This window comes from Poecile atricapillus, chromosome 35 (genome assembly GCF_030490865.1).
Source record: "Poecile atricapillus isolate bPoeAtr1 chromosome 35, bPoeAtr1.hap1, whole genome shotgun sequence".
Classification (NCBI taxonomy): Eukaryota; Metazoa; Chordata; class Aves; order Passeriformes; family Paridae; genus Poecile; species Poecile atricapillus.
The window spans coordinates 2,535,238-2,551,858 of record NC_081283.1 but is presented as its reverse complement, the minus strand read 5'-3'; the positions used below and the strand labels follow the sequence as shown (position 1 = coordinate 2,551,858).

Below are 16,621 nucleotides of genomic sequence, written 5' to 3'. Positions count from 1 at the left end.
ATGTGCTCCAGGCAGGTGAGGCAGGTGAGCCCTCCCAAAAGAACATTTGGAATTCTCCTTGGACACTTGTTCCAGTGCTGAAGTCCTTAAGGGAACTTCTCCCAGCTGCACTAACACCTGACAGGGCACCAAGGAACATTTTTTGGGAATGCTCAGCTCAGGTTGGTGCTGGTGCTGTCCCAAACCCAGCCCCAGGTTACTCCTGTGTGTACCAGGGAGTGAGGAACGTGCTGGGACCCTGCTCCAGCTTGAGCTGCCTTGGAATTTTGTCTAAAAATGGCTTTGGCTGTTTTTTTGACTGATCAAGCTGTTTTTGCAGGAAAATCGTGGCTTTGAGGATGAAGTTGCTTTTCAGAATGTGTTTTTCTGGAATAGTTTGTGTTCAGGAGGGCCCAGGTTGGGGTGGCTGGGGGAAATCCTATGAGCTGCTCCTCACTTGTGCTGTAGAACTCGTGGAAGTTGTTGGGCAGTGACAGGCTTGAAGGCTTTTTGAATAAATACCCACTTTATTCCTTTATTATATTTATTTATTATATTTATTTATTATATTCCTTTATTACATTCCTTTATTATATTTATTTATTATATTCCTTTCTTATATTCCTTTCTTATATTCCTTTCTTATATTCCTTTCTTATATTCCTTTCTTATATTCCTTTCTTATATTTACTTATTATATTTACTTATATTTATTTATTATACTTATTTATTGCATTTATTTATTATATTTATGTATTATATTCCTTTCTTATGTTTACTTATTATATTTACTTATTATATTTACTTATATTTACTTATTATATTTAATTATATTTATTTATTATATTTATTATATTCCTTTATTATATTCAGTTATTATATTTACTTATTATATTTACTTGTATTTATTTATTATATTTATTATATTCCTGTGATATATTATTTTATTATATTTATTTATTATATTTATTTATTATATTTATTTATTTATTATATTTATTTATTTAATTTATTATATTTATGTATTTTATTTATTATAGTTATGTATTATATTTATTTATTTATTATATTTATGTATTTTATTTATTTATTTATTATATTTATGTATTTTATTTATTATATTTATGTATTTTATTTATTATTTTTATTTATTATATTTTATTTATTTATTATATTTATTTATTATATTTGATTTATTATATTTATTTATCATATTTGATTTATTTATTATATTTATTTATTATATTTTATTTGTTTATTATATTTATTTATTATATTTTATTTATTATATTTATTTATTATATTTGATTTATTTATTATATTTATTAATTATATTTTATTTATTAATTATATTTATTTATGCTAACTCTGCCCACCCTCTGCCTGTGCAGGCTTCCCCTCGGTGAGGATTTGAGGACCAGGGTGTGGAGCTGTGCCATGCCCTGACCCCACCCTGCTGTTTTCTCTCCCCTCACTCAGAGCCTGACCTGCCCAGGGGTGCAACATCTGCAGGGAAGCAGCTGCAGGATGAAAAGATGGCAGCGCGGCTGCTCGCACCACCCGGCCCCGAGAGTTTTAAACCCTTCACTCCGGAGTCGCTGGCCAACATCGAGAAGCACATCGCGGAGCTGAAGAGGAAGCAGCGCTCCAAGCAGGACAGCAGCCACCGCGATGACGACGAGGACAGCAAACCCAAACCAAACAGTGACCTTGAGGCGGGGAAGAATTTGCCTTTCATCTACGGGGACATCCCTAAAGGGCTGGTTGCTGTGCCACTGGAGGACTTTGACCCTTATTATATGACCCAGAAAGTGAGTCTGCAAGAAAGGAGTTGCTAAAGAGCCTTTTTATTCTTATTTTTTCTTTTTATTCTTAATTTTTCTTTATTTTCTTATTTTTTCTTTTTATTCTTATTTTTTTTTCTTTTTATTCTTATTTTTTTTCTTTTTATTCTTATTATTTCTTTTTATTCTTTTTTTTTCTTTTTATTCTTATTTTTTCTTTTTATTCTTAATTTTTTTCTTTTTATTCTTATTTTTTCTTTTTATTCTTATTATTTTTTCTTTTTATTCTTATTTTTTCTTTTTATTCTTATTCTTTCTTTTTATTCTTATTTTTTTTCTTTTTATTCTTATTTTTTTCTTTTTATTCTTATTTTTTTTTCTTTTTATTCTTATTTGTTTTTCTTTTTATTCTTATTTTTTTCTTTTTATTCTTATTTTTTCTTTTTATTCTTATTATTTTTTCTTTTTATTCTTATATTTTCTTTTTATTCTTATTTTTTTTCTTTTTATTCTTATTATTTTTTCTTTTTATTCTTATTTTTTCTTCTTATTCTTATTTTTTTCATTTTATTCTTATTTTTTCGTTTTATTCTTATTTTTTTTTCTTTTTATTCTTATTTTTTTTCTTTTTATTCTTATTTTCTTTTCTTTTTATTCTTATTTTTTTTTCTTTTTATTCTTATTCTTTCTTTTTATTCTTATTCTTTCTTTTTATTCTTATTTTTTTTTCTTTTTATTCTTTTTTTTTCTTTTTATTCTTATTTGTTTTTCTTTTTATTCTTATTTTTTTTCTTTTTATTCTTATTTGTTTTCTTTTTATTCTTATTTTTTCTTTTTATTCTTATTTTTTTTTATTATTCTTTGGGTACGGTTTAAACAGAAGACAAAAAAAAAGGGGAGTTTTGGATGGGGTTGGTTTGGTTTTTTTTGTGTTCTTATATATTTTCCTGTGAGGTTTAATAGAGATGATCAGTGCTGAAGGATGGAGTTAGGAGAACAAGCTCTGGAAACTAAAAATAGTTCAAGCTGTGCTAATGTGCCAATTCTAACCCTCACAGCAATAAGAAAAATTTAATTGAGGGGTAAGTAAAGGTTTCAGTGTGTATTTCATCACTTACACGAATTCACTGCGAAGCTGATGGTTCTGAAGCACTGGGACACAGAATCATGGCAAAAAAGGAGACCAATTAACTGCTTTTCATCTTAATTTTTGTGTGGAGCTAAGGTGATGTGGCAGGGGACATTTAGGGGTGCTTGGCAAACTCTGCTGGGGATGAAGGAACCCACTGGTGATGGAATGAGGAGCGTGGTCACTGATTTTTTTGTTTTTAGAAGGTGAAAACTGCGGTTCTTTAGTGTTTAATTTCATTGCTTTGTGTGACACAAGTGTAACTGAGGCAGCTGAGGCCGTCACCATCTCCAGTGAGGCTCAGCTGTGGCTCTGGGGGAGCTGCAGATTGAGCTGTGTGGGTGACAGGAGCTGTGATGTGGCTCTTCAGAACTGAAATCCGTGTCGTGGGTAACCAACATTCCATGAGTTTTTGTTGGGACAGACATTTGTGCCGTGCTCAGAGGTGACTCCGTGCCTGGCAGGGCAGCACTCAGGTGGAATCAGCTGAATTTGGGGAGTGAGGAGTGTAACTGACCCTGCATTCATTCATTTAATGTTTTATTCTGGTGTTCAGGGTGCTGAGAGCAGGTTCTGCCTCCGAGCAGGGCTGTGGAATTTGGGGATCTGGGTGTTGCCCAGCTGATGTGGTCCTTCAGGAGCTGCTGTGGGAAGAAGGCAGCTTAGTTATCCTCAGGAATAATTCTCATTTCTTTAACAAATATTTCCTCTTTATTAAAGCAGTCTGGTTGTGGTGAGAGCAGGTCATGGAATCCCAGGATGGTTTGGGTTGGGAGGGACCTTAAAGCCCATCCAGGGACACCTTTCACCATCCCAGGCTGCTCCAAACCCATCCAGCCTGGCCTTGGGCACTTCCAGGGATCCAGGGGCAGCCCCAGCTGCTCTGGACACCTCTGCCAGAGCCTCCTCATCCTCACAAGAGAGGTTCTGGAGCCCTTGCACCCACCACAGAGGCCTTGGGAAAGGTCTGTGACCCCAGTGTGAGAGTTTGGCAGCCTCTTTGTGTGGGTGCAGTTTTAGGGGTGGTGTCAGAGGGAGAACTGGGCTGCTTGATGTTCATTTTCTGGCTGCAGTGGGTGGCAGTGCTGGAGGGGCAGTGGGCAGAGCTCACCACGATCAGGAGGCACAGGGAACCCCTCCTGCCGCATCCGGCTCCACGTTTGCCTCCCAACACAAGGCTATTAATAAACCTTTCATTTTTAGAGGCAGAAATGAGCTGCATTCCCCTCTCTGAAGGCATCTGTCACATCTCTGGAAGCGCCGTGCGTTCCTTGCGGAATCCTTGGTGGGCTGAGATGCGGGGAAGGTTCTGGAATGGGAGGCAAACCCTCCCCAGCCCCGCTGACCTCGCAGGGGCTCCCCAAAAACCCTTCATCCTCTGCTCCCTTCCTCTTGTGTCCATGCCTTGGGTGCTCCTTGCTGCTTCCAATACTCGGTGACTTTCCACAAAGAATTTTTATTTTTTTTTAAGGCCATTAAAAAAGGCTCTTCTCTGAATCATCAGGAATTGCGAATCTGCTTGAATCACGGGAAGTTTTCCAAGATTTTCTTTTCCCCCCACCTCCCTCTCCAGAAGGTTTTGCATCACAGGTCTTTGCTTTTGCACGGGGACAAATCAGCTGGTTGCTTTTTCCCTGCAGGAGGACACAGTGATCTTGGTTTGTCTAAGGAAACTGAAACTGCATTTTAACAGAGCAGCTGAAGCTCCCAGCACCTGTAAACTGATATTTAAAGGAGAAACAGCGTGACCTGGAAACAGAACCGTGGCACAGGGGAGTCACAAGTCCTGGCTCTGTAGCCCAGGTTTTGTGCAAGGTGCTGCTCTTTTCTCTGCTCTTTTTCATTTTGCTAAATGGGAGTTCCAGAATCCCAGAACCCTTGAGGTTGGAGAAGACCTCCAGGATGGAGTTCAAGTTGTTCCCAGCTCTGGACACATTCTAGCCCATCCCTGTCTGGAAGTGAGGGGTAAATCATGACTCTGAGGAGAATCTGGAATCCCTTTGCTCACAGGTAGCAGGTCTGGGAGCTGCTTTAGCTCCTCTCTGTAAGGACCACAAAGAATTCTTTCATGATTCCTTGTTTTACAACTTGTAATGGCCTTCCAGTTCCTGGCCTGAAGCACAAGGCAGATGCCCATTTTTATTATGGAAACCCAAAAGATTTCAGTTAATAGATCCAAAAGGCAGGTACATGAACTTCCTTGTTCACATGTGCAAACAGAATTCAGGAGAAGCCCCAGCAATGGGAGCAGAGCAGCCTCATGGCCTTAAATCCTCCATTCCTCTTTCATTCCTACACCTTTATCATTGAAAAATTTCCATTTTTAGTGTTTTTCCACCTTCTGATCCATTTGTGGCCCAGCCCATCCCTCCTGTTAAACAGCTCCTCACCCCTTTCTTTCCTCTGGCCACGGTGTTTGCCAGCTTGTGGCATTTTTCCTCCAGCACTTTCCATTTCTCTCAGCAGGAATTTCATCCGTGCCACAGCACGGGGTGAAGGAGCTCCTGCTTCTCCAAAGGCTCCAGTGATGAGGCAGCAGAAGGTCCCTGGATATTCTGGGAGTTGAGGCTGTGGATGAGTTTGGGTGGATGGATTTCAGTGGGAAAAAGGAAGATGTTCACACATGTGTGAGATGTGAGGCTGGGGTGGGACGTCCGAGGTCACCTACGGCTGCCAGGGAAGCACCTGAGGATCTCTCCAGAGCCTTTGTGCCAAGGGAGTGACTTGCAGCTTTGTCAAGTCACATGCCAGCCTTGGAAACGGGCCCTGTGGGTCCAGAATGTCACCTTGGCCCAGGAGAATCGCAGGGATGCGAGGGCCCAGCTGCAGGAGGCACGTCTGGCTCTGGGATGTGCTTCCAGAACCTTCTCCTGTGCTGTCTGCAGGGAGAGGTGGTGACTCTGCAAGGTCACAACACCACTCCCAGGTTTGCATCTCGGTGAAGTCGCCAAAACAGAGGAAAGAGCCGGAACCATCTCAAAAACCAGCTTTTTATTCTCATTTCCGGAGTCTCATTGCCTTTTCCAGGTCCTGAGTGCTTAATGGTGTTTTTTCTTCCACTCCAACTCTCCAGTTGGCTTCCAAGGAGCAGGAGAAGCGAGTGTGAAAGGGAGAGGGTGAGGAGAGGAGGTTGGATTTCCTGGCAGTCCTTGGTCCTCTCCAGGTGTTGGAGGGAAGGCGGAGTGCGCTGGAGCTGTTGGCTGAGCGTGAGCAGAGCTGGGATCAGGGAATGCCAAGTGTGGAATCTCTGCTCCCATCTCCTCAAGAACTGCAGCCCACTCGTGATGGGGGAAAGGGTGGAGGATTATTTCTGGCCCAGAGGCAGAGTGGATTTCCTCGCACAGGCTGATTGTGAGCTCATTAAAACTTAAAAATCAGGATTCTGTCCAGCAGCTCCTCATCCTCCCTGTGCTGGAGGCAGCTCTGCAGGTGGGGTCTCACCTGAGCAGGGCTGAGGGAACTCAGGGAGGTTCCTGGGGCATGTCCAGCACCTAAACCCCTTCTCCCCAGGGCTGCTGTCAGGGCTGATTGTGTCTGTAATTCTTCAGCCCACAGGGTTTCCTGTAAATTCATTTTCCAGCAGGAAGTCATCGCTCTCCCCTGCTCAGCATCGAGCGTCAGGGCCGTCATCGTGTCGCTGCTGCAGGAATGTGCTTCCATATGTTCTGAGGCTGTTCCTAAAGCTGTTTTCTTCTGAAATCTCCTGCCCACTCCCCCTCACTCCTCAGCCATTACAGAGCTGCTCAGTGGAAAAGCTGCAGGAAGCAGGAATGGTTTCAATTTTCCTGGAGCTGGGATGATTCTTGCCATCCCTCAGTCGGTTCCGTCGCTCTCTCGGGCACAGTCATCACTTTGCAGATTGATTTAGAGAATTTATCTTTGAGGAACTTCTTTTTACAAAACCACTTTCCAAGGTTTTGGTGGGTCCTTGAAAAACTTGATGGAATTTTAGAGGCTTTGGGAAGTCCAACCAGACACAACCATCTCTTGAACTGACTGCAAAATACCTTTTTCCAGATCCCACCTTCCACTGAGTTTTGAGCTTTGCTCCAGCACATCTTAAAAGCTCTTAAGGATGTTCTTGGCCCGGATCCAGAAAATGTTTTAAGAGCTTGCAGCCATTTTGAAATGGAGTTTTAATATGTCAGCAGCAGAAGGGAAAACTAAGAGGGGGTTTAAATTGCCAAACACTTCTTGGCTTTTGGGCTTTTCTTTCTATTGATGAGACCGAGTGGAGATTTAGTTGGGATTTTATAGGATACACGAGGGAATGGTGGATCTCGGAACAGAGGCAATCGATGAGCAGACTGGAATTAGGACACTTCATTGGTGTCAGGGTTGTGCTGAAAAGCCCAGGGATGATTTGCTTTACAGGCAGGAATAATTCAACAATTTTTGTGGTCTAAAAGGAGGAATCTGGGCTGAGCACAGAGAGAAAAGAAGGAGCTGTCACATTCCAGGTGAGCAGGGAGTTCATGTTTGGTAGGCAGTGGGATCAAAGCTCAGGTTTCTGTATGGAAAGGGTGGTCAGGGGTCGGAAGGGGCTGCCCAGGAAGGTTTGGAGAGCCCTGGAGATGTCCAGGGAATGCCTGGACGTGTCACTCTGGGCTGGGTGATTGGTCACAAGTTACACTCGATGATCTTGGAGGCCTTTTTCAACCTCTGGGGTTCTGTGATGTTACAGCAGGCAGTGCCAAATTCCTGAGTCAGTCGTGGTGCCAGAGCTGCTGGAGGTGGGTGTTCCATGGGATCCTGGGGCTGTTCCCATCCTCCCTGGGGGTGGGTGTTCCATGGGATCCTGGGGCTGTTCCCACCCTCCCTGGAGGTGGGTGTTCCATGGGATCCTGGGGCTGTTCCCACCCTCCCTGGAGGTGGGTGTTCCATGGGATCTGTGTGTGCCAAAGTGGGGCTGTTCCCACCCTTCCTGGAGGTGGATGTTCCATGGGATCTGTGTGTGCCAGGACAAAGTGGGGCTGTTCCCACCCTCTCTGGAGGTGGGTGCTCCATGGGATCCTGGGGCTGTTCCCATCCTCCCTGGAGGTGGGTGTTCCATGGGATCCATGTGCCAAAGTGGGGCTGTTCCCATCCTCCCTGGAGGTGGGTGTTCCATGGGATCCTGGGGCTGTTCCCACCCTCCCTGGAGGTGGGTGTTCCATGGGATCCTGGGGCTGTTCCCACCCTTCCTGGAGGTGGGTGTTCCATGGGATCCATGTGCCAAAGTGGGGCTGTTCCCACCCTCCCTGGAGGTGGGTGTTCCATGGGATCCATGTGCCAGGACAAAGTGGGGCTGTTCCCACCTTCCCTGGAGGTGGGTGTTCCATGGGATCCTGGGGCTGTTCCCATCCTCCCTGGGGGTGGGTGTTCCATGGGATCCTGGGGCTGTTCCCACCTTCCCTGGAGGTGGGTGCTCCATGGGATCTGTGTGTGCCAGGACAATGTGGGGCTGTTCCCATCCTCCCTGGAGGTGGGTGTTCCATGGGATCCTGGGGCTGTTCCCACCTTCCCTGGGGGTGGGTGTTCCATGGGATCCTGGGGCTGTTCCCACCCTCTCTGGAGGTGGGTGTTCCATGGGATCCTGGGGCTGTTCCCACCCTCTCTGGAGGTGGGTGTTCCATGGGATCCTGGGGCTGTTCCCACCCTCCCTGGAGGTGGGTGTTCCATGGGATCCTGGGGCTGTTCCCACCTTCCCTGGGGGTGGGTGTTCCATGGGATCCATGTGCCAGGACAATGTGGGGCTGTTCCCACCCTTCCTGGAGGTGGGTGTTCCATGGGATCCTGGGGCTGTTCCCACCCTCTCTGGAGGTGGGTGTTCCATGGGATCCGTGTGTGCCAAAGTGGGGCTGTTCCCACCCTCCCTGGAGGTGGGTGTTCCATGGGATCCGTGGGTGTTCCATGGGATCCGTGTGTGCCAAAGTGGGGCTGTTCCCACCCTCCCACCCCAGCTGAGCTCTGAGTTTTGTGTTCTTCCTCCTCCACGAGGCCACACAAACACATTCCTGTCCCTCCAGGGGAAGGAGGATGCCTTCACTCCTGGCTTGTTGATTTGGGCTGAACGAGCCACGGGATTCCTGCCTGGGGATTTCTCCCGTGGGAAACGGAGCCACGGTGAAACTGAGTGGGGAATTTGGGAAACTGAGCCTGCTGAGTGGGGAATTTGGGAAATTCCTGTCTTCTCCCAGCTCACCTTGTCCCCACAGAATGTCCAGCACAGAGGTTTCATTGTTAAAAATGTGTGGGGAGAGTTGGGAGATCCATGAGGATCCTGGTGGGATGGGTGTCTTGCTCCAGAGCAAAAAAGAGATTTAAAAAGGGAGGGGATGCAAGTCCTGGAAAGTTTGTGGTGTTAGAGAAGGGGGAAGAGCTGATTCCTAGAATTGAGCGTCCCCTGAGCGCTCTGTAATGGCAATTTTGCAAAACTTGGGGCCTTTTAGAAGGTTTGTCCATGCCAAGGTGATCTGGTCATTAATTCTTGATGCTGCAATTTAAGAGCTGTCCAGGGTTGTCTTTAAAGTGCTTTTGGTGGGGATGCATTAGTGGTTCTGCTAACGAACCTCCCTCTCCCCATGCTGAACCACAATCTGGATTTTGATTTCCTTTGCAAATAATTCACCGCTCAATGGGCTCATTTAGCCAAAGGAGCTCCAGTTCGTTGTTTCATTGAGGAGGATGGAAATGACAAATTTCCCAGGAGTGAATCTCGTGGGGAAGCCTGTGCTGGCTCAGAGCCCTGGTGGATTCCCTTGGGTTGGGCTCCGTGAGCCAGCCGGGGTTTGGGGAGCCGGGAGAGTCCGGCTGCTCTCATCCTGGAGAGGATAAAAATGGGATAAAGCGCTCACAAATCGCTCTTTTCCCTCTCTGAGTGGGAATTTGGGGTGTTCACCCACGGACCTGGTCCTGCCATGACGCTCCCGGTGCTCCCTGCGGGGAGCTGGAGCAGCAGAACCGCACCCCACGGTCACACGGATCTTAATGAACCTTCCTTTGTTAATTAACAAATGAACCTCACTCCTCAAACACCTCTGGGTGGGAATTTGGGGTGTTCACCCACAGACCCGGTCCTGCCGTGACGCTCCCGGTGCTCCCTGCGGGGAGATGGTGCGGCAGAACCGCACCCCGCGGTCACAGGGATCTTAATGAACCTTCCTTTGTTAATTAACAAATTTAATTAACAAACAAACCTCACTCCTCGAACACCTCTGGGTGGGAATTTGGGGTGTTCACCCACGGACCCGGTCCTGCCGTGACGCTCCCGGTGCTCCCTGCGGGGAGATGGAGCGGCAGAACCGCACCCCGCGGTCACACGGACCTTAATGAACCTTCCTTTGTTAATTAACAAATTTAATTAACAAACAAACCTCACTCCTCGAACACCTCTGGGTGGGAATTTGGGGTGTTCACCCACAGACCTGGTCCTGCTGTGATGCTCCCGGTGCTCCCTGCGGGGAGATGGAGCAGCAGAACCGCACCCCGCAGTCACACAGACCTTAATGAACCTTCCTTTGTTAATTAACAATAATTAACAAACAAACCTCACTCCTCGAACACCTCTGGGTGGGAATTTGGGGTGTTCACCCATGGACCCGGTCCTGCCGTGACGCTCCCGGTGCTCCCTGCGGGGAGATGGAGCGGCAGAACCGCACCCCACGGTCATACAGACTTTAATGAACCTTCCTTTGTTAATTAACAAACGAACCTCACTCCTCGAACACCTCTGGGTGGGAATTTGGGGTGTTCACCCACGGACCTGGTCCTGCCGTGACGCTCCCGGTGCTCCCTGCGGGGAGATGGAGCGGCAGAACCGCACCCCACGGTCATACAGACCTTAATGAACCTTCCTTCGTTAATTAACAATAATTAACAAACAAACCTCACACCTCGAACACCTCTGGGTGGGAATTTGGGGTGCTCACCCACGGACCTGGTCCTGCCGTGATGCTCCCGGTGCTCCCTGCGGGGAGATGGAGCAGCAGAACCGCACCCCGTGGTCACTCGGATCTTAATGAACCTTCCTTTATTAATTAACAAATTTAATTAACGAACGAGCCTCACACCTCAGACACCTCGGGAGTGGGAAGCAGGAGGTGCTGGGTGACCCGAGCGTGCTGGCCTGGGGCTGGGGGCTCTGCCACCGCGTTTCTGTCCTGTTTGTCCATCTGTCCCGTCTGTCCATCAGTCTGTCCTCTTTGTCCATCAGTCTGTCCTGTTTGTCCATCTGTCTGTCCCGTCTGTCCGTCAGTCTGTCCTGTTTGTCCATCTGTCCCTCTGCCACCACGTCTCTGTCCTGTTTGTCCGTCTGTCTGTCCTGTTCGTCCATCAGTGTCTCTGCCACCACATTTCTGTCCTGTCTGTCCGTCAGTCTGTCCTCTTTGTCTGTCAGTCTCTCTGCCACCACATTTCTGTCCCATTTATCCATCACTCTGTCCCATCTGTCCATCAGTGAGTCCTGTTTGTCCCTCAGTCTGTCCTGTTTGTCCATCAGTCCCTCTGCCACCACATTTCTGTCCCGTTTGTCCATCTGTCCATCTGTCTGTCCTGTTCACCCGTCAGTCCCTCTGCCACCACATTTCTGTCCCATTTATCCATCAGTCTGTCCCGTCTGTCCGTCAGTCTGTCCCTTGTGTCCGTCACTCTGTCCCTTGTGTCCGTCAGTCTGTCCCGTCTGTCCGTCAGTCTGTCCGTCGGTCTGTCCGTCAGTCTGTCCCGTCTGTCCCGTCTGTCCGTCAGTCTGTCCCGTTTCCCCACCATCCCCTCTCTCCAGCCCTTTGTAGGATTTGCTGTTGCTGTTGTTTTTGTTGCTGTTGTTGTTGTTGTTGTTGTTGTTGTTGTTGTTGTTGTTGTTGTTGTTGTTGTTGTTGTTGTTGTTGTTGTTGTTGCTGTTGTTGTTGTTGTTGCTGTTGTTGTTGTTGTTGTTGCTGTTGTTGTTGTTGTTGTTGTTGTTGTTGTTGCTGTTGTTGCTGTTGTTGTTGCTGTTGTTTTTGTTGTTGTTGCTGTTGTTGTTGTTGTTGTTGTTGCTGTTGTTGCTGTTGTTGTTGCTGTTGTTTTTGTTGTTGTTGCTGTTGTTGTTGTTGTTGTTGTTGTTGTTGTTGTTGTTGTTGCTGTTGTTGTTGTTGCTGTTGTTGTTGTTGCTGTTGTTGTTGTTGTTGTTGTTGTTGTTGTTGTTGCTGTTGTTTTTGTTGTTGTTGTTGTTGTTGTTGCTGTTGTTGCTGTTGTTGTTGCTGTTGTTTTTGTTGTTGTTGTTGTTGTTGTTGTTGTTGTTGTTGTTGCTGTTGTTGTTGTTGCTGTTGTTGTTGTTGTTGTTGTTGTTGTTGTTGTTGTTGTTGTTGCTGTTGTTGTTGGGGTTTTTTTGGGATGAGGCTCCGGGCTCCGCTGCCGGATCCTCTCCCCAGCAGGGGCAGGGCCAGCTCAGCTCTCCTCCCTTGGAGAGCAAAATCCCTGGATTTCCTCCTGGAAAGAGGGAATTTTAACCCTCAAAACAGAATTTTTGGAGTAGAATTATTGTCCTGGGGTGACCACAATCCTCCACGTGACGTGCAGGTGTGTTGTACCCTAATGGGAGCACCATAAATCAAATTATTTCTAAAAAAACCCAACCAAAAAATGCTGTTTTTTACCCTGGAAGTTGTTTATCTATAATTTTATACAATTCCTGCTGTGATTTCCTTGCATTAACTCTTTTCTTTCTCTCTTTTCTCTGCAGACCTTTGTAGTACTAAACAGAGGGAAAACACTCTTCCGATTTAGTGCCACACCTGCCTTGTACATTTTAAGTCCTTTTAATCTGTTTAGAAGAATAGCTATTAAAATTTTGATACATTCATATCCTTTTTATTACCAAATTACCTTTGTGTAATCCCTGGAAATCTCTTTACCTGTTGTTTTTTGTTCTGTTCACAAATAAAAATGCCAGTCCTGCATGTGGGTTGGCCTCAAAAAAGACACAAAATCAGTTTTTTATTGGATGAAAAATTAAAATTTACTGGAAATATAATAAAAAATAGATAATAATAATAATAATAAATTACTGGATGGAAAATAAGTTCTTTAGACACATCCAATGAGGAGAAATTCTCATTTATTTTCACTGTTCTTCCCTCATTGCAAACATCTGGATGAGTTTTGGAACAGATGTGACCTAAAGTTGTGGTTGATGTGAAGGAGAGCCAGGCTTTATGAGCTGCTGAAATGGTTAAACTGAATTAAAATGGAATGAAATAAATACTGAAATATTATATGGAAATACTAAATACTAATGAAATAAATAGTAAAATATTATATGGAAATACGAAATACTAATGAAATATGGAAATATTAAATACTAATGAAATAAATACTAAAATATTATATGGAAATGCTAAATATTAATGAAATAAATACTAAAATATTATATGGAAATACTAAATACTAATGAAATATGGAAATACTAAATACTAATGAAATAAATACTAAAATATATGGAAATAGTAAATACTAATGAAATAAATGTTATATGGAAATACTAAATACTAATGAAATAAATACTAAAATATTATGGAAATACTAAATACTAATGAAATAAATATTAAAATATTATATGGAAATACTAAATACTAATGAAATAAATATATATTTTAAATATATATAAATATATTTTATATATTTTATAATTTATATTTTATATATTAAATATATATAAAAATATATATATTAAAATATATTAAAGATATATTAAAAATCTGTTAAAAATCTATTAAAATATTTTTAAAATCTATTAAAAATACGTTAAAATATATTAAAAATATACTATAAATATATTAAAAATATGTTAAAATATATTAAAAATCTATTAAAAATCTATTAAAATATTTTAAAAATCTATTAAAAATATGTTAAAATATATTAAAAATCTATTAAAAATATGTTAAAATATATTAAAAATCTATTAAAATATTTTAAAAATCTATTAAAAATATGTTAAAATATATTAAAGATGTATTAAGAATATGTTAAAAATCTATTAAAAATATATTAAAATATTTTAAAAATCTATTAAAAATATGTTAAAATATATTAAAGATGTATTAAGAATATGTTAAAAATCTATTAAAAATATATTAAAATATTTTAAAAATCTATTAAAAATATGTTAAAATATATTAAAGATTTATTAAAAATCTATTAAAAATCTATTAAAAATCTATTAAAATATTTTTAAAATCTATTAAAAATATGTTAAAAACATATTAAAGATATATTAAAAATATAAAAATATAAAAATATATTTCCCATGACTGGTGGAGGCATCTCAGCCCTATAGAGAGTAGGAAAAATTTGAATTTTCCCTCAATCCGTGCCCTTTGTGCCCTTTTAGGGGATGTAAATATTCCTTGACTGTGTCCCACAGTATTTAGCATGATCATCATGTGCACTATTTTGACCAACTGTGTATTCATGACTTTTAGTAACCCACCGGAATGGTCAAAGAATGTGGAGTAAGTACCAATTGTTGCATTTAAATCCCAATTTTTTCTGTTTCTAAAAATGCTGAGTTTGTCCCCTCCATGACCCTGCTCCTCCTTGTGCTTTTTATCCTTCCTTATCTTACAGAACCTTTTATTTAAACCAAATTAATTCCATTTTTATTTAAAAATTTTATTTTTTTTTTACACCAAATTTTATTTAAACCGAATTAATTCCATTTTTATTTAAAAATTTTATTTTTTATTTTACACCAAATTTTATTTAAACCGAATTTATTCCATTTTTATTTTAAAATTTTATTTTTTAAGCAGAATTTTATTTAAACCGAATTTTATTTAAACTGAATTAACTCCATTTTTATTTAAAAATTTTATTTTTTATTTTTTAAACCAAATTTTTTTTAAACCAAATTAACTCCATTTTTATTTAAAAATTTTATTTTGTATTTTTTAAACCCATTTTTTTTTAACCCAATTTTATTTAAACCGAATTAATTCCATTTTTATTTAAAAGTTTTATTTTTTAAACCAAGTTTTTTTTCAACCCAATTTTATTTAAACCGAATTTATTCCATTTTTATTTAAAAATTTTATTGTTTATTTTTTAAACTCGATTTTTTTTAAACCAAATTTTATTTAAACCGAATTAACTCCATTTTTATTTAAAAATTTTATTTTTTATTTTTTAAGCAGAATTTTATTTAAACCGAATTTTATTTAAACCGAATTAACTCCATTTTTATTTAAAAATTTTACTTTTTATTTTTTAAACCGAATTTTATTTAAACTGAATTAACTCCATTTTTATTTAAAAATTTTACTTTTTATTTTTTAAACCAAATTTTTTTTAAACCCAATTTTATTTAAACCGAATTAACTCCAGCTTTATTTAAAAATTTTATTTTTTATTTTTTAAGTAGAATTTTATTTAAAACAAATTAACTCCATCTTTATTTAAAAATGTTATTTTTTATTTTTTAAACTGATTTTTTTTTAACCTGAATTAATTCAATTTTTATTTAAAAATTTCACTTTTTATTTTTTAAACCCAATTTTTTTTAAACCCAATTTTATTTAAACCGAATTTTATTTAAACCAAATTAACTCCATTTTTATTTAAAAATTTCACTTTTTATTTTTTAAACCAAATTTTTTTTAAACCCAATTTTATTTAAACCCAATGAACTCCATCTTTATTTAAAAATTTCACTTTTTATTTTTTAAACCAAATTTTTTTTTTTTAAACCCAATTTTATTTAAACCCAATTAACTCCATTTTTATTTAAAAATTTCACTTTTTATTTTTTAAACCGAATTTTTTTTAAACCAAATTAATTCCATTTTTATTTAAAAATTTTACTTTTTAAACTGAATTTTTTTTAAACCCAATTTTATTTAAACCGAATTAACTCCATCTTTATTTAAAAATTTCACTTTTTATTTTTTAAACCCAATTTTTTTTTTAAAAAAACCCCAATTTTATTTAAACCCAATTAACTCCATTTTTTCCCCACATTTCCTGCTGCCAGGTACACATTCACTGGGATTTATACCTTTGAATCACTGGTGAAAATCATCGCCAGAGGTTTCTGTATAGATGGCTTCACCTTCCTGCGGGATCCCTGGAACTGGCTGGATTTCAGCGTCATCATGATGGCGTAAGTCCTGAAATTCCAGGGATTTCTGACCTTGGGAGGGGGGTCCAGGCCTTAGGAGGAGGAAAAAAAAAAGATCAAGGAAAATTTTCCATGTTTTCACTCCATTTTTCCAAGGAATTTTTAACCTGGTGGGTTAAAAGAGTTTTCCTGAAAATTGAAAAAAAAGAATTTCCTGAAAATTGGGAAAATAAAAGATTTGAGGTGGTTCACAGGGGCAGATCAATGTAGGAACCAAATATCTTTAAATTCCAGGCTCTGGGTTTCCTGAAAATTGGGAAAATAAAAGATTTGAGGTGGTTCACAGGGGTAGATCAGCCCAGGAACCAAATATCTTTAAATTCCAGGCTCTGGGTTTCCTGAAAATTGGGAAAATAAAAGATTTGAGGTGGTTCACACACCACAGGGACAGATCAGCCCAGGAACCAAATATCTTTAAATTCCAGGCTCTTGGTTTCCTGAAAATTGGGAAAATAAAAGATTTGAGGTGGTTCACAGGGGTAGATCAGCCCAGGAACCAAATATCTTTAAATTCCAGGCTCTGGGTTTCCTGAAAATTGGGAAAATAAAAGATTTGAGGTGGTTCACAGGGGCAGATCAGTGTAGGAACCAAATATC

The 16,621-nt window shown here is 40.5% G+C and overlaps 1 protein-coding gene across 1 annotated transcript in view; it reads left to right on the top strand.

Moving 5' to 3' along the window:
* Positions 1-16,621, top strand: part of SCN8A (sodium voltage-gated channel alpha subunit 8) — an 83,997-nt gene that overhangs the window by 8,727 nt on the left and 58,649 nt on the right. The window contains exons 2-5 of the mRNA XM_058861144.1: positions 1,459-1,790; positions 12,590-12,709; positions 14,272-14,360; positions 15,878-16,006. Of these exons, the coding sequence (XP_058717127.1) occupies positions 1,515-1,790; positions 12,590-12,709; positions 14,272-14,360; positions 15,878-16,006 (614 nt within the window). The 5' untranslated portion in view covers positions 1,459-1,514. The remainder of the gene's footprint in view (positions 1-1,458; positions 1,791-12,589; positions 12,710-14,271; positions 14,361-15,877; positions 16,007-16,621) is intronic.